We start from the raw sequence: 26106 nt of genomic DNA on the forward strand, positions 1-26106 counted from the left end.
AAAATTTCCTTTGTGTGACATCAGCATCAGGCATGTGATGCTATAGGATTTGTATATATCTTTTTTATACAAATAAAATATCTTTTTTATATTTTGGATTCAGAGCAATCTTTTAATTTTATTTGAGGCATGGTCCCAAGCTACATTCTGGTTCCATTTTCCGACCCATCGGTGACAATAATGTAACTTTGTGTTCTAGAAACTCCACTTGTTATCAGTTCTACCATTTCAGACAAACAAAGGTTTGCTTCTTCCAGTATATATTACGAGACCTAATGGGTGGGAAGCAATTGGAGAGTGCCAGATGAAAGGTACCATAGTAGGTTAGTACAAAAAAAAATAGGTAGGGCATCACACAATGTGTCATCTCAGCTGGCTTGGCTAATAAAAGTGCCAGCTAATTGTCTCTTACGGCTGTTGAGTCCCTCTGGAGAAACGAGGGCCAAATGGGATTGGTCTTACCTAGAACATGGTGTATACCTGGAAATGTATCTCATGGAGACTTGTTTGTTTGGCAAGAAATTACATTTTAACTCCAACTTAGGTGATTTCACAAAGATTTCTGATCACAACCAAGTGAGCTAAGTAACCACTGAGGTGTTAAATATATGCATTATTTTTATGTTATGACTTTACTTCCAGATGTGCTCATGACAGGAAGGGTAAATAGGGTTTACATCCGGGGTCATTTTAATCAATTGGTGATGGCTGTCAGGAGAGCAGTGATGAAGAGGATTCTGAGGCCATAGGTAGAGTCTCCAGAAAAGAGGGTCATGGGAGATGACTTTGACTCTTACACAGTGAAAGCAGACAGGTATAGCAGAAGTACCTTATAATTTCCATGCCTGGTATAGGCCATAATTACTATGGTCAAGTCAGAAAGTGGTAATGATATTCATATACATATCTAGGAAAATCCCTACGGGTATGGCACACCCAATCCTGCCAAATCATGTTCAGTTCTCTCAATAGACATAAAATATTTTTTCAGTTGGATTTTTTCCTAGTAACTGACTAATCTGAAAATAACCAAATGAATTCTATTAAGCTATTGCTCAGTAACCAGTTGCTTGATTTAATTTAACTTGCTTTTCTTCATACCAGTGCAGACACAGCTTAAATATCTTTTGAGGGAATGTTTTTTAGGGGTTGGCTTAATTCCTAATGAAACTCTGAAGGGGCCTTTGGGCTTCAGAAAATTTAAAACTATAGCGTTACCTTGTTCTCTCCCGGGCCAATTAACTGGGTAGATTCTTTGCATTCAATTTGAAGCTCCTGTACTCCAGCTAAAGTTTCATTTTCTCTCTCAGCAGTTGGAAACCTATCTCCTTGAACAACAGAAACTAAGCATGAAACTTAGGCATACTGAGCTCAACGGGCCTTGGCGCTGGCCCCCAAATACTGGTGTGCAGAATATCCCAGAAACTACAGTTTCACTCGGCTCCCTTTCATAAGCCGTGGAAGGAAGTGAAGGAAGCATGCCAGGTTGTTATTCAACTCCCGTATTTAATCAAACATTGCCCGGGCACTTCTGAAACTCTTCAGCTCCTAAATTGAGAGTAAAAGCAAAGAGAACACAGGATGGAAACTACTTAAATGTGAAGGCTCTCAGGATTACTCAGGATTGTGTGGCCATTCTCCCCAAACTCCTAAAGTCAGCAAGAAAGCCCATTTCAGTCCCGGTGGTTATTTCTAACCGAATGCTTCACAGCTTTCTCAAGGATGCCAATACACATTCTTTCACTTTGTGTTAAGTGACCGACTGGTGCCCTGCACATGAGGCCCCTCACTACTGCTCGCACCATGTTTTCTCCATTCAGGTGTTTGGTACCCTACTATGAGAAAGACAGGTTTGTTTATGATCTAAGAAAACATCATAGGACTTGCACAAAGCAACAGGTGCGGGCCATGAATCATTTTGGTGTCTTCACCTGCAAAGGGGGAAGCCAGCATGTGCCAGAAATTCCTGATACACCAAGGGACATTACCAAAGTCTTTCTCCCTTTTTTTTTTTTTTTTCATTTGGGGCAGGAAACAGATGACCCCTGGTTTGCCACCGCTCAAGAGACCCAGCCTGCCTCAAAGTCAAAATGGACCAACCTATGAAAGCTGGAGGGTTGGGCTTTTTTTTTTTTTTTTAAGGCCTGAATGAGGTGATATCTTCATGCTGACAGCTGAGAAGCAGGTCAGTCAGGTTCTTGGGTGCTCTATTACACAAGCAAGATTGGGCCAGCTCCACCAAATTTTGTTTCTGACACCCTCCTGCCCAGTGGGACATTGTCATACTTCACCCCTCTGCTTTCTCTAATCCTCGGCAGACGCGTTGCAGCCAGGACAGCTGTCTGTGATATTTTAGTTCCTGTTTGTAAATACCTCCAAAACCTGAAGGTAAGGGTGTGCTGGGTTGCCTGGGATTCTGTCTCTCTTTCTTTCTCTCTCTCTCCCTTACTTTTTCCCTTTGCTTCCCCGCCCCCCCTCATTTATTTACCAAAGAGAATCAAAGCAGGCTCAACTTTTGCCACTCTGGCAAGTAGTTACGGAGATTCTTGAAAAAACAGGTAGTTGTTTTGTTAAGTAATCACCTTCCAAATGAGCATTTGCACCAAGTGACTTAGTTTTTCCAATTACTGCCAAATTTGCTACAGGATGAACCAGCTGGAGAGTTAAATAAAAACCTCACTTAAAATGTACATGAATACAAGGGAGAGTTTCCTTAAATCAGATCTTAGTAAAAGTTTCAACATGTCTAAAGTGGAAATGGCAAGAATGTAAACTGATTACTTAGATTTTAATTATGCATTTTGGCTTTAAGGTTCTTGCTAAAGTACTAGAATAAGACAGGTTTTGAAGAACAATCTTTGAATTACAGGCTTCTGTATATCTTTCCAAGGATTTTATTAATCAAAAAAAATGGCAAAACGTTGTGTATGTAAACTATTTCACTTAACATGCTATGTGCTTACGGCCGGCAGTCACTGTATACCTAAAACGTTGTTAAGTCAGTTGCTTCAGAACACATCTTATGGAATGAAGGTGTGGATAAAGTTCCTTAAAATTATTTTCAGTTTGTGGTTGTGTAAAAGGCTCCTTTAATTAAAGGGATGCTTATTTACTGCTTAGCCCTTTCTATTTGATCTACTGAGGCATTTTCTACAGACAGTGAAATGTAACAGAAGGCTGAAAACCCCAAGCTTGGGAATTGGGGTCCAAAATATTTCTTTTGGAGACAGTCTTTCTTTCTAAGATTGATACTCTTCCACCTAATTATTTATTTCAGCACTGAAGTTTATGACTAAGAATGCTCACGTGAGCTGGGATCGTGACCTAAATATTTTTCCTGGATTTACGCATACCCCAGTCTTTTAATTAGAATTATGTTCACAAACTTGAATTTTTTTTTTCCTAAAGGAAAAGTCATGTTTTTCTTTTCTTTTTAAATCAAATAAAAGTAAATGATACGCCCTAAGGTCCTCAGGTACAATCCTCCGTTCTGGCTACTAAGACTTCTCAAAACCCTTTTATAAAAGAGGCATTTCTAGGAGCATAGTTCATTAGGTCCTCATTTATTGTGGCTTTCATTTAGGAACGGCAAATACTGTTGAAGATTGTAAAGGCCACTCAAGAGTAACACTCAGGGTCTGCCTGGGTTATTGGCTGCATGTCAGACTGAATTTCCTAGGACAAAGACAAACAAAACCCATCTGTCTTAATCTGTAGCCTGAGATCTATAATAAGAAACAAGCAAAAGCAACCGAGAGAGAAGAAGCACAGTCCAAGTATTGTTTAGTTATTTCACAGCAGAATCCAGGTTTTCTATTATCCCCTTCGTGTACCTGAACTAACACTGTCCTTTAACAGTTGGATTTTGACTGAGTTTAGAGTAACTAGCATTTCTCTTCCCTTGCGTAGGTGGACCTCGCAGGGTACCTCCTTATTTTTAAAGCTTGGTATAAAATGGGTATGACTCAGTTACAACAGGAAGACTGGGCAGAATAATCACTTTATGCATTTAAGGGGAAGCAAAATTATGCACAGACAGACAGTGTGAATTTGTTTCCCTCAATGGACACGGCTGCCATTTTCTCCCACCACCTCTGCAGCCCTCCATACAAAATTCAAATGTGAAACCACTTTCTAGTGCCAACACCAAAAAACAGGGGAGAAAACTGTGTTCATTTTCTCCACGTACCATAATTATTTTTTAAAAAGTGAAGCTCATACTCTCTGAAAGCATATTTTAAAATTTGTTAACTACCAGAAACGATAAAAATAGTTCAATATATACAGACAGGTTTAGAATCTGTGTTTCAAGTATCACAGAGTGGAAGGAAATCCTCCTCTCTTTTTCTCTTCCCTGTATAATAATTCTAGTCTTAGAGGTTTTTCAAGTTTGTAATGGTCTTAGCTCAGTTCCTGTGTTATACAGTCTCCAAATTCCTCTCCTGAGTTCCCACCTAGGGGCAAGAAGGGACAAAGACCGGGAGGGGGAATGATGCTACCTGGTTCTCCCGATTTGCTCTTGCTCTACGATTGTATTTTCTGTCGTCCCATCTCTGTCTGCCTCCACAGGGCACCTGGTTGACAGATGAACTTGGGCACACATGAGCACACCAACCATCATCCAGCATAACTTCACATAACAAGGACACAGCACAGTTTAAATATTTAAACTCTACAGATGGAGAGAGGCTGAGAAAAAAGTGCAAAGAAAAAGAGCACAGATTCCTTTTACTGCCCTTCAGAGCGCCTGTATCACCTCCTTTAGATTTTGCTGCTTACAGTGTGTCTGGTTTAAGTCAGAATGGGGTCGAACTTAACCGACATTTCCTAGTCTTTTCTCCAGCAAAAACCCAGGCCTGGGATTCTGAAGAGCTGATGGTTTCTATTCCTGCCTACTTCTATCCCTTTAAGATGAAGGGACCTGAGTGAGAGGTGTAAACTGTTTCTCTTGGAAAACAAGGAGCAGAAGTGAAGTGTCCTCTGCTTCAGGCTGGGACAACAGGAATAAACTGATTCTGGCGAAAGCCTTACCCATAACTGGAATAAACTGTAAATAGTATTCACGACATACATCGTCTCTCTCTTCTCTTTCTTTTCCCTCGAGATAAATTATAGGCAGTAACAGAAGCCTTGGCTCATTTGGGGTATTGATACCTTAGGTTTTCAAGTTACAGTCAAAAGCTGGGTAAAGGGTAGAGAGATCCCCTTGGTGGTTCAATGTTACAAAGTGAGTCAGGAACAACAAAACTCACTTTGCTGACTCTTGATACGTGGATTCTCATTACGGGAAGGGAGTGAAAGCTCATTCCTCATGTAACGTGAGAAAATTAGAACAGCTAAGGGCTGTTTTTTCCCCTCTGACCACCACTTCATTAGGATGAAAAAATAACCAGAAAGCCTAGATGTAGGGAAAGCAAGTCAAAATGTATAGTAATGACACAATGGGTGGCTAAGTATAATTCGTAAAGAAATCAGACCACTGGAATTAGATAATGAGAAAGGTTATAATGTTTGCTATGAACCTGGCAGAGTTCACAGAAGGATGTTTCTGAAAAGATACATGTAAGTATTTCTAAAACTAAACTGAATTGTATTTTAAATGTGCCAGGTGGAGCATCCATTTAATAATGTGTTGGTGAAAACTAAAGGTCCTGGGGATAAGAACTTGTGTTTTGTTAATTTGTAAACTATATGCTAAAGGTGTTCACCCAGAACCATAGAGACGATTGCTGGCATTTTCTTAAATTGGGATAAAAGTGTATTTAGTGTGTTTGAGAGGTACTTAAGGTAGAAGGCCCTCGTTTTCTAGTGTTTACAGTCATGGTATTATAAACTACTTTGGGTAAAATAATACAATTTGGAGAAGCGGTGCTAAAAATATATTGGTGGGAAAAACTTTCTAAAAAGCAGCTGAATTCTAGATCCTTTTGAAACCAGTTTCTATATTCCTTTGTAACTTCTTTTATGCAGTTGAGTGATTACTAGCTTTAATACTGAGGTTTGAGTCCTAACCTTATCTCTCAGTCATTAGCTCTGTGGTCTTGGTCACAATTACTTACATTTTTAATGCCCCATTTAATTATGTGTAAAACAGGATTGACAATCCTTTCCTCATTGTATGTTTGATTGGTTTGGGTAAGAATTAAATGAGAAAACATGTGAAGCATCTGACTTAATAAATGCATAACAGTAATATGTTTTCCAATTATGTTAACATTTTTAGGACCTATACCCATTTTCTTGGCTATCACAGAAATGTGAAAAATATAAACAAACAGTATCACAAATATAAACACCTAGGTAATCCCTACCAGGTTAAGAGACAGTATCACAAGCATTCAGAAGTCCCTTCCATGGCTACCTAATCAGTACTGTCTCTTTCCTTCCCACAAGTAACCACATTCCTGACTTTTAACATTCTTTTAAAAACTTTTGACAGTTTTTACTTGTTTTTGAATTTTACATACACGAAATCACACACTACAACTGGCATTGTGAGCTCTGCATTACATTTGTCATAATCACCTCTGTTGTACATGGCTCTAGTTTGTTAATTTTCATGTAAGAATATTTCACAATTTACTATCTGATCTGTTACTGATGGATGTTTAGGCTGGAGACATTTATAAATAATGCTCCTATGACTATTCTTGTCTGCCTGTCTGCCTAGGTTTTTAAGTAGAATTTTTTTAAGTGATAAGCATAAGATATGGCATATATTTGTAAAGCCTTAGAAATCCACAGGTATAAACTAATTACTAAAAGCTTTTGAAAAAATATATATATCAGGATGTAGTATAAATATACTTAAATTGTACCACTATGTAAGGTACTATTAATCAGGGAGAGGGCACTTAAAAGAAAATCAGAGGGAGTACATTGAGGCTCCTCAAACCCTAATAAAAAATTATTAAGGTTGAAAATAATTACAAAAATTTCTGGAAGCGCTCTTAAGAAATGGCAGGTGGGGAGCCTGGGTGGCTCAGTTGGTTAAGCATCTGACTCTTGATTTCGGCTAAGGTCATGATCTCATGGTTCATCAGATCGAGCCCCGTGTCCATCTAGGTGCTGACAAAGTGGAGCCTTTTTGGGATTCTCTCTCTCCCTTTCTCTCTGCCCCTCCCCCATGCGCGCGCGCGCACGCGCGCGCACACACACACACACACACACACACACACTCTTTCTCAAATAAATAAATAAGCCTTAAAATAACAAAAAAAGGCAGGTAGGTAATACTGGACCTTAAAAATAGCAGTTGCACCTCCCTACCCTGGATGCTGTTAGTGAAAAATAAGCTCTAAGATACAATTCAAAGAGCAGGATATCAGTTTTCAGACTCTATCGTTTGAGGAGGAATAGCCTAATGCTTTTAAAAGAATATTTTAATATTAACGATCTTTCAAATTTTAGCATCTAATTAGGTTGGAGTCAGTAGTCTTGGATTTCAGTGCTACTCTTCCATTCACTAGTTTTCATTACTAGCCACTCTGAACCTCAGTTTCTTCCTGTGCAAAATGAAGATATTACAAGCATAATTTTTTTGGTCTCCAGGGATCATTGTGAGGATCAAGTAAGACGAAATTGCAAACCCTTTGAAATGTAAGACACAGAAATTATATTCTAATAATAAAAAAATAGTTAATGTCTATTAGCTACTTACTTTAGGTCAGGTATTGTTTAAGGTACTTGTACTTAAATCTTCACTCTTCAGAACACCATTGCGAGGTCAATATGATTATTATGATGATGCTTATTATGTGATTATTTTTCACAGGTTATCCATAATGCAAGTCAGAATTTTAATATAAATCTAATTTTAAAACCTTGTCCCTATATCCTGCTATCTGTGAACTATGGCATTTCCACACTTCAGAGGCAGAAGATTATGCCTGGATAAGAGAACTGTACAAGGGTTTCAACCCCCAACTCTGCTACTATCTGGCACCGTCATTTTTCCACACATGCTCCCAGCCAGATTCTTCATTTACACAGTAAGGGGATACAAGGAAAAAATATCCTAAAATCTAAAAGTCTTTCTGAATTTCCCTAATTTGGGATTCATAGGAAGAAGGGCATCATGAAGTGAAAAGTATTGTCAAAAAAGGGATGTTAATTTCAAATTCAAATAATTCAGATTAGGTGCTAGTGAAATATTTTCAAGTGGATTTCCTGACTGATTCACTTGAAAGTGGTATGTTTACAGTACAATCAGCAACATCATTTTCATCATAAATATTCCAAGTTACATCTTTATAAAGAACATATTTTCTTAAATAGGTAAAACAAATCAGCCAGCTCTACATGTCCCATATTTACAATGCTTTACTTAGCAATCTATTTATAATATTCCATATACATATGAACTCTATGTATATGTTCATAGTTCATACATATATTTCAACTTGTCCCAAGCTAAATGATCTTTCAAATAGTGGAATAGTGGTGTATGGCTTGACAAAGTTTTGGCATGGCACTTCCTTAGAAGAAAGAAGAAAGAAATATTATACAGAATATAGAACTCACTCTAGTTTTAGTACATAATCCAAACAAAATAAACTTTAAGAACAAAGAGTATGGTATTATCAATTTAGTGTTACGTATCTAGATCCTTATCACTTAAAAAGATTTTTGGGGGGCACCTGGGTGGTTCAGCTGGAGAAGCATCTGACTTTGGCTCGGGTCACGATCTCACCATTCTTGAGTACAAGGCCCTTCGACAGGCTCTGTTCTGACAGCTGGGGCAGAGCCTGGAGCCTGCTTTGTATTCTGTGTCTGGCTCTTTCTCTGCCCCTCCCCCACTCGCACTCTGTCTCTCTCAAAAATAAATAAAAACATTTTTAAAAATTTTAAAAAGTTTATTTATTTTTGAGACAGAGAGAGAGAGAGAGAGAGAGAGAGAGAGGGAGAAAGAGAATCTGATGCAGGCTCTGTATCAGCACAGAGCCCCAGGGCTCGAATTCACAAACTGTGAGGTCATGATCTCAGCAGAAATCCAGAGTATGATGCTTAACCTACTGAGCCACCCAGGTGTCTCAATCCTCATCACTTTAAAAATGTAGATCCATTTTTAAAAATTTGCTATTTTGTTGAATAATTCAGATGCTTGTTCTTTTTTGCTTTCAGATTCCCCTTAATTACACCAGTACCAAAAAAGGCTACAATGTTGACCTCAGCCAAAATTCTGTTGATTTCAAAAATGTTTAGTTTACTACTAATTGAAAGCCTTGGGGAAGAAGGTCCAGAAATAAACACAACACAAAGCATTGCAGCAGGCTTAAAAGCGATGCAAAATGCATCTGTTCCTTTGGAAAGTGATGCAAATTTAAGCTCAGATAAAGAAAATAGAGAAACCTCCAATCCCAAGACAAGTAATTCCTCTCTTTGGGATCCATCAAATAAAAACCATGGAACAACAGAGGTCTTTGGCAATTCATCGACAAACAACTTTTCTGGGAATCCAAGATCCACGCCTACGCTTCCCACAAATCCTCCCTCGATCCAAGGCTTTGTTTCTAAATTGCCTCAGAACTCATCTATAGCAGACGAAAATCCTCAGCCTGTCTCGGCACCTCCCGATGCTACATCTGCTCTATCTTCAGAAAAGTTCACTTGGTCTTCAGCCAGTGATACCATGAAAACTCCTGACAACAGTTCCATTTCAATTAGCATCCTTCCTGCAGCACCAAACACCACGTCTGCGTCCCCCATGATAACGGAACCAGATGAATGGCTCACCACAACCAGTGATAGCTTCGTAGGGTTTACTCCTTATCGAGAAACAACCACTCTACAGCCCACCTTAAAGTTTACCAATAATTCGAAACTCTTCTCAAACACATCAGACCCCCAAGAAGGTAAATATAAATGGATTTAACTTTCTTTTTGTGTGAAATTGAATCTCGAACTAAGTCATGTAGATTATATCTCAGGAATGTGCCATATTAAAAAAACAAACAAACAAACAAAAAACCAGGAAGTCAGCAATAGCAGACATGGTTCTCACTTTGAGGAGGTGACCATGATATTCATTGGAAATAGTGAAGGGATTTTAGGGCTTAAGTCAGCATGCACTAGTCACTGTTGTATGGAAATGTAAGGAGACAGTGGGACAAATTTAAAAGGAGGTTAGGTTGAAAAGGAATAGAGACTGAGGTAGTGGTACAGTTTTGAGATGCTAGGTAACAGTTTTCACTGTATCTTAGAAAGCTACCTGAAATTTCCCATGCTTTTAGGAATAATATACAACTGAACTTTAAAAACATACGTATGTGAAAATTGAAATAAATGAATTTATAAATTATCTGATACCACAGAACAATCACAGGAAAAAAGAACACTGATATATATTTTACATGTAAATAAACTCAACCAAAGAAGATCCTCCTGAATTTTTAAGTTGGTACCTAATGAACACCATCAAAATTGAATACAGCTGTGAGTGTCACAAGAAAATTGTTTCATGGGAACATTTTAATAATTCATTTAGGGATTATGCCATGCTTTAAAACGTAAAGCTTTAAAACGTTATCTAATATTTAATAAAAATACATAATCTTTTATTTTTTCAGATCTAACCAAGTGTTTATTTTCCTGAAATTTTTAAACAATACTTTTTCCCCCATGAATTCAATGATTTCCAATACAACTTGTTTCTAGATTATATTAATGATGTAAACAAAAAATCACACATACACATTCCTACCTGAAAGTTGTTAGCTTACAGGAAAAGTTTTAAATTCTGAAATCTAGGCTTTAAAATAGCACTGCAACTAATACATTGTGTACATATATATTCATTTTAGCTATAATTTTAACACATACTCTTATTCATATCCCCTCTGATATTACATCAGAAAGATTTTTAATAAATATTCTCTCTCTTTTGTCTGTCTACACTCAATATATATACTGAGAATGCTGAGTACTTATGCCTACCTTTACTCTTTAATCAAAAGAAAATTACTTAACTTTGCTTTACTTTTATTTTATTAATAATTTTGCTCTAAAGCTTCCAATGTATAGGTAATTTTTTTATAAGTGGGCTTTAATATAGAATTACAGACTTTATAAGACCCCTTAATAAATAAAACTAATTAATTTTATCCACTTAATAAATTTTTTTTAAAACTGAAAATACAATATACTAAATATGAGTTCAGGGAGCATTACATAGTTTATTGATAACTTAGTTTAAGATAGGGTACTTGGTGAAAGGGATGATTGAGTAAAATTTTGAACCCCCAGAACTACACATCTGTTCTCAATATGCAAGACATTGAAAACATCTTGCTTATGATCTGTTTGTTGTATCTGGAAATATCCTGTATCAGGATACACTGCTTTTTTCCTTATAATGCCTTTTCTGTTAGGGTTTTGTGGATTCATTTTCTATTACCCACTTATTCCCATTAGCTTTTTATTTTTCAATTATTATAGAAACAAGCTCAAAGTTCATTTCATCATTAAAGTTCATTAGAGATTCAGAATTGATTAAAAACTTAATATGGCAGTCCATAGAGAAATCAGATCTTAATGGAGCATACACATGGCATTTCAGTACTATTGTTGTTTATAAAGGAAAGAAAGACAGTTATAAAACTAAGAAGTATTTCAAGGTAATTCAAAATTTGAAGTGTGGTTTTATCGGGAGGTATATTTGCCAATATACCCCAAATACTCAGTATTCCATAAAATATATACACACACACATCACCATTATCTAATTAAATATATATATATATATATATAGTTTAAACAGTCTTTGTTATAAAGTCCACATGTATATATTTCTCTTCTTTGAAAATTTATTTTCTATTTCTTTATCTGTTAATTATTTTTTCTTTGTTCTCTAGAAAATAAAAATACAGGAGTAGTATTTGGGGCCATTTTAGGTGCTATTCTGGGTGCTTCATTACTTAGTCTTGTTGGCTACTTGCTGTGCGGAAAAAGGAAAACAGATTCATTTTCCCATCGCCGACTTTATGATGACAGAAACGAACCAGGTAAAACAACTTTTAGAACTTCACTACATACAGTGGTTTTAATTAAAAGGGGATGATAATGTTCACTACCTTACCTAGAAGGGATTCAGAGATTCATATGACAAAAACAGACCAAAGATTTATTATGATCTCTCTCTGTTTCTCAAAGACCATAACCAAAATAATTATGGACCTGTGGGTGGAATTTGGAAACCATTTGGAACTGTGGTTCATTGCATCACAATTACTTTTAAATAAACCAAATCCCAGAACCTGAAACATGTCTATAAAATTGGAAGATAATGGCATGCTATTAAGGAAAAAATGGCCAGTGTTGTTAGCAATAACTGCAAAGCCATTCTTTGTCATGTTGGATCTCTTAGCAGCAGGAATTTGAACAATGACTTATTGTTTTTATTTATTTATTTTTTAGAGAGGTTGGCGGGTGGGGAGGACTGAGGAGGAGAGAGACAGAGAAAGAAAGAGAGAGAGAATCTCAAGCAGGCTCCACACTCAGCAAAGAGCCTGATACAAGGCTTGATCCCATGACCTAAGTGGAAATCCAGGAGTCAGACACTCAATAGACTGAGCCACCCAGGTGCCCCTGAACAATGACTTATTCTAATTTGGAGTTCTTCTAAAGTTTACACAGATACAGTTGCTCTCAATCAATTATTTTAATAAGTCTCTAAAACAGAATCTATAAAGAGTTGTATATTTGGGTACATAAAGTCACAGTAATTCAGGAATTTTTCACTCATGTGATAGCAAAGACCAACCATAGCATCTATGAAAAAGAAATTTATCTGCTAAGAATAAAGCACTGAATTTGTTCTTAATGCAATAATACTAATTAGAATAGAAATGAAATAACTTCAAGTGATTGATTCATTTTTTTAATACTACAAGAAAAAAATATGTTTTCTGGTTTACATAAGGGATGCTTGCCATGATAAAAACAAAAACAAAAACAAAAAACTAGTTAAATGCCCCTGGTACATCCTGTTGAGAAAGTCTTTTGATTTTAATAAGTTCAGATCACGACTGACATATTGTTCATCTTCAGAACCAAATCTGTTAATTGAAAATTTAACTTAATTCTATTCTGGGGGTTTCCAGCAATCCATATAAAATAAAAAGTGGCACTTTTCCAAATTAAAGGATAGGATTTCAAAAACAGGGGTATCCAACTTTTTTTTTTCTTAACACCAGAATCTTTTCTTTATCTGTTATCAGAAGCAAAAGCTCAGTCTATCAAACTGATACAATTTAAGATGTGATTGAGGCAGAGGGGAATAACTCAATCATATCACCAGTTTTACTCTTTCAAGACAGCTCCCCCAGGTTACCAGGAACCCAGTTGGTAAACAGATGGCTTAAAGAATAGCTAGAATATGAGACTACCTAAATGAATAATTAGATCACTAATCTAATTAGAAATTAGTCACTGCTTTAATGTTTAAAGGTACCTAGTACATGCCAAGTTCTCTTTGAAAATAAACTCAAGATCATTAAGATAGTAATAATTGGCTTTTTGTTAAAAAAGTAAAAAGTAATCTCTTATAACGTTAATCAGAATCGTCAAGTGCATGATAACTAGGATCTATCATAAAGAAACATAAGCTTTTACAGATAGTTTTCTTCTGTCTCCATCTTCCCTGGCTCAACCATAAAAATGCTGAGACACTTAGTAAAATCATGACTCTGATTTAAAATTAATGCTCTTCACTTTTTAAAAATTATTTTTTGCACCAGAAACAAAAATTCTGAACATGTTGACAATGCTTTAAATTCACAAGATTCAAAAATCAATGAGACATATGTCTATACTTCTTCATGAAAAGTATTGCTCTCCTTTTGTTGTGATTTCTCCTTTATTTCCTTTATTTTTGGTCCATTGGCAGCAAAATTATTTTACAAGTTAAACTGTTCTCTTAGTCTTGGAAAGAAATGTGTATTGAAAAATATGCACTCGTTTAAATTTCAAACCTAGTGTCTGAAAAGCCCATATAACAGATGTACTTAACCTACTCATCTAGAACAATTTCTATAGTCTGGCAGATGCCTCAGCATGCATTCTCCAGACTGTTACCATAAAATAATTATTTTTTGGTTACTTTTTTAGTTCTGCGATTAGACAATGCACCGGAACCTTATGATGCGAGTTTTGGGAACTCTAGTTATTATAACTCAACTATGAATGATTCATCTATGCCAGCAGGCCGAGAAAATGCACGTGACGGCATTCCTATGGATGACATACCTCAACTTCGTACCTCGGTATAAAACAGAGGAAAGGCTTCTGACGGCAAATGATCGCCTACATCCTAGTCTTTTCACAAACCCATCCTCCAAAAGCTGAAGCAAGATCACTGTCATGTGGCCTGTGCCAAGGAGAACCATAAAAGCAAGAGACTAGTAGCAGAAACGTAGACGATAATCTGAAAGGTTTCCTTTCTTACCATTTTTGGCTGTGCTGAATCATCTACTGAGTAACCTTAATTTGTATTTTGGTCTATTTTGTTGTTAGTAGGAAACGTTTGTGGGAATCAGGTGAAACTAAAGAGTTTCACCATGACTGCCCTGCCTGATAATTTAATTAACCCTATACTCCTAATGCCATACATCAAGATTGTCACTCTCTTCAAGGAACAATGGAAGAGTAATTTATTTTTAATTTTGACTTAAAACAAGAAAGAGTATACAGAGTTTCTGTGCCTGGGAAATTAAAGTAATAGGAGTGAGAGATTGTTCTCTAGTACATTTAGCTTTCCTATATCAGCACATCCATGGTAAGCCCCTTGAGTTGCCAAGTTGACAATGACATTGCCTTCAACAGGGCCATGGTTGGAAAACTGACCCTAACCAGGAAAAGAATCACTTCTCTTCAAAGAGTGGGAAATTCTAAACTGTTTTATTTTAGGCCTCAATTAATTGGGTGCTTTAAAGACTCAATGAGAATCATGGGGGGAAAAGTCAGCCAAAGCATATATTTGTACATAATTTTTACAGTTTTAAGATGTTAAATAAGAGCAAGATTTATTATGTACTAGGTATCATTGCTTGATCATATATGGGATAGATTCTGTATCTCTAAGTGTATAAAGTATAAGGTTAAAAAATTGATGAATGGAAATATTACACAAACAAAAATTTTTGAGCATCACTTTTACAAGCAGAAATACAATAAGTGTCATTTGGATTCATATGACATCTTTCAGTCATATGTTAAAGTTTGTTCTTAATTACCACCTACCTTCGGCAGGAAAAATACACTTCTTAGTATAGGAAGGTTGAGGTTTTAGGGACTAGAGGATTAGATCAATAGTTAAATTCCCAAAGAAGCACTGAATGTGTGAAGAGGGCAAACAAAGCAAGAGGTCTCACTGTTAAATGGACATGTGTGTGCCTGCACATGTGTGTGTGAAGAAACACAGCAGTAGCCTCAGAAGTTAAGTAACAGGAATTAAGTAACAGAAGAACTTACTTACCCCATATTGCCATAAAAATAGCAAAGAAGACCGTTCCTCCATTATCAAACAAATATGTCACCTTAATGGAAAACAAAGCAAAAATATTAGTCACATATTGATTATAATAATCTAGTGATTGCCATCTACATTTAGATTCTATGATTTTTTTTCCAAAAGGAATCACATTATTTTATGATTTGTAAATATGAGATATGAGATCCTTTCATGGGTCCTGAAACTGTTTCATATGATTTTCTCTTTGGGGAGATGTAAGGGATCAGCATTCCCCTCCCCCCTTTTTTTCTTTCTTTCCTTTTCTTCCCTTTGGACTTCACCTTCAATTTCTGCTTAGAAGTGGCTCTAGTACCCTGAGGAAGTATTTGTGGGGCATAGATGGTCAAGGTAAAGTTAGCTTTTCAGTTGAGGCATACCTAGCTGCACTTCCTGTCAGCAAAACGTCCAGGACTGAGGAAGTTGCAAAATGAAGAATTCCACCTATGAGCCAGAACTTTCAGTGGAAAGTATCACAGTGCTATCCCTACTTTCTGACATCTTTCAGAATGTGCCATGGGTCCAATAGTGGCTATGAGTTGTTTTTTTTTTTAAAGAAGTTTCATATATCACTTAAGATTTAGGATATAGTCCGAGTGTTTTTGAATCAGACATTATCTGAATTTTTATAAAGAACAAAAAATTGTATTACTGAATACAATATTCATGGTTGCAAAGATTGATTTTAATAAATTGCAAATTCAACTTACCTTTGCTTCTTTTCATTTGCATAATGCCCTCACTATACTTATAGTGAGGGATATTAAAACAGTATAGCCACGGCAATATATATTTGACAGTCATATAAATACTATAGAAACTATAGGGAGAAGAGGGATACTATCCTCACAGGAGAGAAAGGCCAAATAAGGGCAAAAGAACATTATTATAAGGGAAGTGGGAATAGAATGGCGTTTGTTTTGCTCAGTCTACAGTCTAGAGACTGGTCAGTGGGAGCATTAAAACAATATTGATATGTATTTTAATTGTAACATCTGGAACACTCTGCAAAACAATATGTAAAACAGATAAAGGTAGGGTGTGTTTTCCTGTGATAGAATGCTACTGAAAATATCATTATACAACACATGTGCTCCTTTCGAAGGTTTGTGGGTAGGTGCAAGATGTCCTGGATGGCCCTGAACTTCTATGATGAGGTTTGGGAGTTCTAAAAATGTCATGTGAGTTGGTTTTCACAAGAGTCATCACTATATATTATGTACAGGAGAGAAAGGGGCCATAAAGAAATTCTCCTACAGTGCTCATAAAATTACACCCAGTGGGGGAATCCAGCGTTTCTGTTTCCAAAGGCATCCCATGGAGACACCTGCTGTTGCCAAGCAGCTGAACAGCTGTCTGCTTTCCTTTATAACAGACTTAGTGCAGGAAACAGCCTCTTAGAGTGTTAGAACAGAGACTTTACACATGGGGACTTAAAGGTCACTAAGGAATAATGGCTCTCTCCTGCTCCAGAAAGAACAGTCCTTTTAGAAAAGTGGCAAATGAAAAGCCATGCTTAATAATTGTGTGGTATGAATATGATTTGTTATAGTTTATGCAATGTTTTCCCTAAAAATGTTTTTCATTTTATTTCTTCTAAGTTTGTTTACAAATCTTTCAGGTACCTTTTTTTTTTTACTCCATAAATTAAACATGAATGATTTAGAAATACATCCATTAGGCACAGCAAGGTATACATGTAATCCTCATGTAATGTCAGATTCCATGTATGTAATGGGAGATTAAGCTAAAATGGGAGTTAATGGAAAACTTGAGAACTTATCCTAAGGAGGAGTATAAAAGTATAAAATCCTTGTGTGAGAGCCACTAAAATATTAGCCACTAAGATAGGTGGGATGCATTATGATGTGGGGGGCCACAGACACAATAAGAGCAATTTGATGCCTGTGGTTATAGCTTGAGGTGCTAAGGGTTGCATTGAGGGTGTTGATATAAGAGCTGTTGAATGAAAACAGGGAACAGGGAGAAGAAAGAGTCAAGCATAGCATGGATGGCTCAAGCTCAGCGGATGATTGGCAGGAGAATAAAGGGGGAAAGAGGCATTCTGCTCAATAGGAAAGGGTTGCTTGCCCTATAAAAGAAAATTCCAGATGAAATCTCAAAAAAAATTCCCAAAACAGAATAGACTTTTCCAAAAGCAAAAGGAAGTTTGTCTTATCTACAAGTGTATGTTTGCAATGACTTATTTTATGAGAAAAACACCTCCGCTTTATGCACAGGGGGACCTATGGACAAGCATTTTATTCAACATCGTTGATGTGAATAGGAATAATATATAAAGACAGAAGCAAACTGAACCTCAAACAAAACTGTGTTGAAGCACAAATTCTCCGTTATCTTTGACATCTCATTTCTCTTGGAGAGTTGAGTGTGGCTAGAAACCAATAAATGTGGGTATGTTCAGAGGTAAATTTCTTACTAGGTTGGAAGCTTACAGACTATTCCTCTTCTGCTGTAGTTGCTGGGTCTGTCTCTAAAATTGTTTGACGGGTTCAGAGGAGCATAAGCATGTGGAAACTGCCACTGATACTCCATTAAAGCCCCTGTGGGCCAAGGAGAACAGGCACTTCTTGGGCAGATTCAACCTTGCAGACCAGGCTATTATGTGCAAAGAGGAGAAAGGAGTTGGAATTTAGGCTGGAGTTCATGCCTCTCTCACTTCTTCAGTCCTTCATTCTCAGACAGGGCAAAATCTGTGTAACTGCCTATGTCCACTGCACCTGATTACAAGCTGCATCAAACATGGAAACATCAGTAGTCCACACCCAACCTCCTCTCCATTCCTGATCCATTATTATTTAGGGCAATATCTTTGTTAAATGTGGTCCTAGAAATCAACTAAGGAGCTTGTTAACATGCAGAATTCTAAGACTTATCTTGACCAATTGATTCTGAATTTTAGGATTTGGGGCCCAAGAATCTACTTTTTAACAAATGTCTTATGTGATCCCATACCCACTTTTCTATGAAGTTTCTTAAAAAATACTCTGTCCTCTTTCTATTGTAGCTTCAATATAAATATATGGTCTGAGCTCATATTTGGTATTGAGTAAAAGTTTATTAAGTTAAACCCAGAAACTAATAACTATTATGAACAAGGCTCACCTCGAGGGTTGAGGCACTTTTAAAATTATATGAGAAAACAATGCAGAACTCTTCTATCCAATGATAGCACCTTAAACGAAAAATCCTACCATAATGCGAACGACATTGTGGTGTTAGGTGCTTTTAAATAAATGTGCAAACATCACTGAATTACTTAATTGCAAAAATTTCTTAATTACCATATTTTTAAGGATTAAAATTGAAAATAATCATCAAAGAAAATGTTAATGTACTTAAATAAAATTTTTATCATATGATGGGACCATTTTTGTTCCATGAAATACATCCTTTAAATTATTAAAATAATTACATGTACACATGCATACTTTTCAATAAAATATGACAGATTTAATTTTCTGTTACTTGTCACAAGCGGTGAATGACTCCACAAGAAATTAGCAAGTTTCTAGAAGACGTGGCCAGATGATCCTAGATTGTCTGGCCTGTTTTTTGGTAATCATCTGTTCCTTTATTTCTGACACTTCCCTTCAAATAACTTCTAGATGTGTAAGTTTATAAACCATTTCTAAAAAAGAACATTATTTCCATCAATGAAAGAATAGTAATTCTTATTTTTAATGTATAAAACGAGTACTTACATTTTATCTTAGCCAGAGAAACATATATAATACATATTAAATATTTCTTCCTGGTGGCGTTTATTTCTTGCATTGTTCCAGAACACAATATTCTCCTCTGCAAGGTAACTTTTCCACCTTCCTTAAAATAGTTATTAACTGAATTCTTTCTTAGTCATACCTGTCCCTATACATACTCTTTTCTACTAATATTGCATAATGACAAAACGCCTCCTATATTTAGTGTTTCCTTTGACAGTTTCTTTGCTTTATCACTCTGCCATTAGGGGTGTTTCTTATTTTTAGTGTTCAGATACTGCTAGTGTGTTTTACTAACTCTGTACAAGTAAAAGTAGAAGTAAAATATATATGGATTTGTTGGTATCCCTAAGGCTGTCATATATCCTTGAAATGCATGGGTTAGGAGGACATGTATCTCTACATCTCATAACTTTAATATGTGGCTTTTGCAAAACATATTGAGAAAATGCTTCCCAAAACAAGACATCTTTGTGGAACACTTAAACAAATTCAAAACTAAGTATAATTTTATAAACTAAACTATAAACAAAACAGATTTTCCTATGCCTTGTATTCACAATGAACTATCCAGAAGCTAATTTTACTAGGTTTGGTCTTGTAGTAGGGTATTGAGTGACTTCTGATTTTATACTCTGCCTCATCAAACCTCATTGTATAGAGACCTCTACTTTGAACAAGATGGAGTAACTGAGATTGATTTTATCCCCATTCTGGAAACAACAAAAAATGCACAAAATACATAAGCAACAGATTTCAAGACAGTGGATACTAGGCAGGAAGAGCCATTAATGATCCTTGGGAGGAAGGAAACACGTGAGGTGAGCATTACAACTGCCTCAGATAACTGCACGGAAAGAGTTCGTAGGATGTAAACATGGGCACCCCAGACAGTGCCCAGTGAGCGTGTCCGTGAGGAAACCTCTTGAGGAAAGAACCACCTGAAAGGATTATTAGTGAGCCCATTCCCACCAGCCAGACTGGAAATCCTCTATTTGCAGTGCAGTTGCTACAGTACACGGCCAGATCTTGCTTTCATTGCGAGGAAAAAATCATGCTAGTTACAGTACTGCTATGAACCTACCTTACAAATCTTAAAAGCAAGACCTGGGGCACCTGGGTGGCTCAGTTAGTTGAGCATCTGACTCTTGATTTTGGCTCAGGCCATGATTTCAGGGTTCATGGGATGGAGCCCTGCATTGGGCTCTACACTGACAGCACAGAGCCAGTTTGGGATTCTGTGTCTCCCTCTCTCTCTGTCCCTCCCCTGCTCAGGCTCTCTCTCTCTCTCTCTCTCAAAATAAATAAAACTTAAAAAAAAGCAAGGCCCAAAAGGACCAAATTATTTCCAAGTAACTAAATTATAATACCTCTACACATCTATTAGAATAGTTAGAATAAAAAAGACTAGCCATCCTGGGGATTAGTGACTGTATGGAAAACTGGAACCCTCATATACTGTGGATAGGAATGTAAAATGGTATAAATGCTTTGGAAAAGATTTTGGCAGTACCTCAGAAGGTTAAACACCCACCTATCATATAATCTAATCATTTTAGTCCTAGGTTTTTACCCAAGAGAAATAACAGTGCCTATATGGAGATTTGCAGATGAATGTTCAGAGCAGCTTTAGGTAAAATGGTAATTCAAAACAACCCACGGGTCCATTAATAGATAAACAGATAGACAAATTCTGGCATAGGGTAATGTAATACTCCTCAGCAATAAAAAGAAAAGATCTACTGATAAATGTTACAACATGGTTGAATCTCAGAATAACTATGCTGTGTGAAAGAAACCAGAAAAAAACCCACAAACTGTATGATTCCATTTACATAAGAGTCTCTAGAAAATACAAACTTTTCTATAAAGACAGAAAGCAGTTGGTTGCCTGGACACAGGGGTGGAACTGGGGAGGAGAGGGAGGCAGGGATTACAAGAGGCCATGAGGAAACTTTTGGAAGTGATTATATGTCCATTATCCTTCTTGCGGTGATGGTTTCACAGGTGCATATATAATGTCAAAATGTGTCAATTTACACACTTTAGATGTGTACATATTATTATATGTTAATTATACTTCAATAAAACTTTTAAATATAAACAATAATCATAGTAAAATTCAGTTTCTCGAACTTGTATGCACATGGGAATCATCTGGGAAGTTTTATTTATTTATTTTTAATTTTTTTTAACGTTTTATTTATTTTTGAAACAGGGAGAGACAAAGCATGAACAGGGGAGGGTCAGATAGAGGGAAACACAGAATCTGAAACAGGCTCCAGGCTCTGAGCTGTCAGCACAGAGCCCAACACGGGGCTCGAACTCACGGACCGTGAGATCATGACCTGAGCCGAAGTCGGCCGCTTAACCGACTGAGCCACCCAGGCACCCCCATCTGGGAAGTTTTAAAATAGATGGATGTCTATGTTCCAAACCCAACGATACTGATTTAATTAATTACTCTGGGGTATGGCTTGGGCTTCAGAAGTTTTAAGAGCCTTCAGGTTATCCTAATAGGCAGCGACTTGAGAATTTTTAGTATGTTGTTTCCTTTTTTGTAAAATTAAAGTATTGGGGTTTTTTGTTTGTTTTTATTTTTTATTTAGAGAAAGAGAGAGCATGAACTGGGGAGTGGGGCAGAGGGACAGAGAGAATCTTAAGTGCAGGGCTCGATCCCATAACCCTGCGATCATGACCTGAGCTGAAATCAAGAGTTGGATATTCAATCGACTGAGCCCCAGGTACCCCTAAAATTAAAAGTGTTGTAATGAGTATTCATGGATGATGGAAATTTAATCATTAGCAAGAGATATAATCATCTTCTCCTAAAAAGAATCTAGATGTCATTCCAAGTGGAAGTTTATGTCCATATGACAATAATCGGTTATAAAAACAAAGGAAGACTAAAATATTCAAATAAAAATATACTCATTTTATAATTGCTGCCGAATGATGATCTATTCAAGTTTTCACTTTTTCCTACCTACTTCTGAGGAAAAGTAGAGCTCGGGAAGGAGAATGCGAGGGTCCACACTCACCTTGGCATAGATACAGCTTTCATTGAGTCTCTGCAGTGAGCAGTTCTTGTCACAGAGAGGGCACATGAAGACTTCAGTGGCCTTGCAAATTTCTTGGCTTGGGAAACCAAAGAAGAGAGAGAAAGCATGAACCTCCACGTTTAAGAAGGTGCTTAGCTCCTCTGGCTAGTCCTGTGGGAAGCAGCAAGGCAGAGAGGAAAAGAAGACACGGATAGTGGGAGTGGTGGACAGGTAAGCAAGAACTTAGAGTGGTTCCAACTCAAACTTTTAGGATATTTGTGATACAGACATTTTTGTTGACTTCTTCAGTTTTAGAAGTCTCTGCCTGGATACGGTAATGATAGTAGGCCATATCTGACACCTGTGAGACACTTGTGGGCTTTGTTACAAAGATAGATACACATGATTTCGTGGCAGTGAGGGTAATCTTGTAAGGAACACCCACGGGAGTTTCAGCCAAGCTCACAGCTTGGAAGTGGCTGAGCTAAAATCAAATCTTTCTCCTGGATCTCACGCCTTAGAATCACCAAGATGAACAGCACCCATAATTCACACAAATCCACACAAATTCATAACTCACCCTCCAGCCAACAGGGGCATCACATTCAGTGGAAATTTGAGGGAGTTGACTTTTTTTTTTTGTGGTGTCTTGACACACAGTCATGATGACATGACATAGTCTTTATTTACTGAAACCTATTATATTTTCTATTAGAATATAACTTGATAATACTTGCCTCTTCAGTTTTATGCCCACTACCTTTTAAAGATCTCAGCATACATTTTAGATGACTTGTGATAGGAGTAGGGCACCAGTAACAATTTCTGAAAAGCCTCTCAGCCTGAGTTCACAGCAACCCATTTTTAAAATGTTTTGTGCGTTTATCTGTCAGAAGTGGCCCTTTCCCACTTAGTAGCCTCTAAATAAATTGTCTTTAATTAAATCTGCTCTGGAAATGTTGAAAGTAATTTAAAGGCTTTTAACAGTAAGTCTGGAAATGCAACTGTTAATAAAGGTTTAATTGGCAGTGTTTACAACACAATTTACTGTTTTCAAAAATACACCCTCAAATGAAGCAAAAAAACAATGTATTTCAAATGCTGGATGTATAAAATCTCACTCTAAAGTGGGAATAAATAGTAGTAATAATACTATATAGTAATACAGTGCTTTAAAGTGGGCAAAAGTGGGTTCATGTCCATTAAGTCTGGTCCTCACTGCAATCTCCTGCAATGGTTAATTATCTCCACAACTGAGAGTAAACTGATGTTTAATTTAAGTAATTTGCTTGAGGTCATACAGCTAAAAAGAGGTACTTCGGGGAGCCTAATTTAGGTTTTTGTGATTCTAGGTCAAGTTCTCCATCAGCTACAACGTATCTCAAAGAGAAATGTTTTTATTTCATATTAAAAGTGACTTTCCCGTGAAGGGGATTGAGTTCACTTCTGATGATGAGCACGGAGTAACTCACAGAACTGTTGAATCATTATATTGTACACCTGAACCTAATATTACACTGTATGTTAACTGTAATTGAATAAAAAAATCTGGCAAATAAAAAATAAAGTAAACAATTTTCTTATAAAACTTGTATTGATGATGATGATAGTGTTATGGGTCTAAAAAATACTATAATTCTCCTACTTTCACACACACCATCTTGCTAGTAATTGGGATGTCTATATGAAGTAAAGCAGGTAAAACATACATATTAAAAGACCAAAAGAAAAAGATGATACCTCCTCTTAGTAATGCTACTAATTTGTAGGAACAAGAAGAATTAAAACAGTCCTTGAAGGAAATTTTGCTTACAATTTAAAATTCATTGTGTTTCAAGAATAACACAATGTGTCCTGCATTGAAATCCCATACTAAAAAGTATTAGAGGCAGTATTTACCACGTCATATTTCCCATCTCTTAAATTGTCAAACAAAAGCACAAATCTATCAAAACACCATGTCTAGAATCCCAAACCATCAGACTGAACACTATTTTGAATTCCAGAATTATTAAATTCATTTTTGGTAAGTTGTTCAATGTTTAACTCGGTATGTAACATAAAAAAAATAAACAATTTTTGACAACACATATTTTAGCCTAAAATAAAGAATTTAATACTAGCACAAATTTCTTTGAGTTTAGTTAACCACTAGAGGGAGGGAGAGTGCACAGCATGAGTGTTTCTTCATATCTTCTGCGCAGCCTGATAACAGAAACCACCACTTGAATTGTGGCTTTCTTTTATTTGACATCTATTGTCAGACATACCACCAAGGGCTGATTTGAAGGAAATAATAATTACCACCAACTTAAGATAGCAGGAGAAGCTAGCAATTTGTCCTTTCGGGGTGGATGTCTGGACCCACTCCCGGGCCCTCCTGTGATCCTATAAAGACGACAAAGCACAGAAAAGGTGCTTGGTGATGTCACTTTGAGGAAAGTGAAAATGTGAAAGTATGTTTAAGGGAAGGCAGTATGGAAGCATGAGCAAAACATGGATTTTAGAATTAGATATAATTACTGGGGGAAAGTAAACCAAATCGCAAGATATTAGAATTGCTATTACCAAACAGAATAAAACAAAACAAAGGTAACACGTGTTGGCAAAGATGTGGAGGTTTTGGAACATTTGCACGTTGTTGGCGGGACTGTAGAATGGTGCAGCCACTATGGGAAACAATATGGAGGTTCCTCAAAAAATTAAATCTAGAACTACCATATAATCTAGCAATCCCACTTCTGGGTATATATCTAAAAGAACTGAAAGTAGGATCTAGAAGAGAAATCTGCACTCCTGTGTTCATTACAGCATTATTCACAATAGCCAAGATACGAAAATAACCCAAGTGTCCACTGATGAATGGATGAAGAAAATGTGGTATAAACACAAAATAGAATATTATTCAGCCTTAAAAAAAAAGAAGGAAATTCCACATATGCAGCAACATGAATGATGAACCTGGAGGACATTGTGCTAAGTGAAATAAGCCACGCACAGGATAAATACTCCATGACTTCACATATTTTAAGTATTTAAAACAGTCAAACTGAGAGAAACAAAACAGAATCGTAGTCGCCAGAGGGGAGGAGAGGAGGAAGTGGGGAGTTGCTCTTCAACAGATATAAAGTTTCAGTTATAGAAGATGAATAAGTTCCAGAGATCTGCTGTACAACATTGTGCCTAGAGTTAATAACACTGTAATGCTCACCTAAAATTTTGTCAACAGGGTAAATCTAATGTTAAGTGGTCTTACCACAATTAAAAAGAATCCAGTAAAGGTTTAAAACTTAGCTGACCACATACTATATACATTCTCCTGACCGAGTCACTTACCTCTCTGAGGATCTATTTATTCGTCTCTAGATGAAGATAATATCTAACTGGGATATTACATAAGGGATATTGATACTGTGCCCGGCATATCGTAGGCACTAGATAAATAGAAACTTCATTGCTAAGGATGTTGTCAGGAGAGGGTTCAAGAGGTCCTGTATTACCCAACTGATTTTGAAAGGCTGGTCTGATACTGAAAACCACATAAATTTCTTGGCAAGTTCTAATACCAAAGAGGAAAGAAGGGACCAGAAAGTTGGGGCTTCTGCTCTTTGTTCTGGACCTGAAAAACTATTTTATCTGCCTGCTTGTTCATTTTCACATCCCTATGATATGTACTCTGCCAGCAAAAATCTGACCACATTTGGTTAGGTAAGGCCAATGAACACATATAAATAGACACATGTACATATATATACAATAAAATCCACAAATTGATTGCTGCTACATAATTCTACAATGAGCTACAGAACAGGTAATA

The 26106-nt window shown here is 36.6% G+C and overlaps 2 protein-coding genes across 5 annotated transcripts in view; one reads left to right on the forward strand and one right to left on the reverse strand.

Annotated features, from left to right (window-relative positions):
* ANO3 (anoctamin 3) overlaps positions 1–26106 on the reverse strand; it is a 420829-nt gene that overhangs the window by 60027 nt on the left and 334696 nt on the right. For all 3 annotated transcript variants that reach the window (XM_060606231.3, XM_060606232.3, XM_060606233.3), the window contains 2 exons: positions 22290–22386; positions 15473–15533 (listed from right to left, as the gene is read on the reverse strand). In XM_060606231.3, coding sequence (XP_060462214.1) covers positions 15473–15533; positions 22290–22386 — 158 coding nt within the window. The remainder of the gene's footprint in view (positions 1–15472; positions 15534–22289; positions 22387–26106) is intronic.
* MUC15 (mucin 15, cell surface associated) lies at positions 1753–14483 on the forward strand. 2 transcript variants are annotated; one of them, XM_060606234.3, is made up of 5 exons: positions 1753–2388; positions 4570–5562; positions 9124–9854; positions 11853–12002; positions 14107–14483. In XM_060606234.3, the coding sequence occupies exons 2-5, from the start codon at positions 5543–5545 to the stop codon at positions 14265–14267; spliced, it is 1062 nt and encodes a 353-aa protein (XP_060462217.2). In that variant the 5' UTR covers positions 1753–2388; positions 4570–5542; the 3' UTR covers positions 14268–14483. The 2 variants fall into 2 exon arrangements, with proteins under 2 accessions (XP_060462217.2, XP_060462218.2); XM_060606235.3 differs by lacking the exon at positions 4570–5562 and having other exon boundaries at positions 1758–2388.

This window comes from Panthera onca, chromosome D1, assembly GCF_046562875.1.
Source record: "Panthera onca isolate mPanOnc1 chromosome D1, mPanOnc1 haplotype 2, whole genome shotgun sequence".
NCBI lineage: Eukaryota > Metazoa > Chordata > Mammalia > Carnivora > Felidae > Panthera > Panthera onca.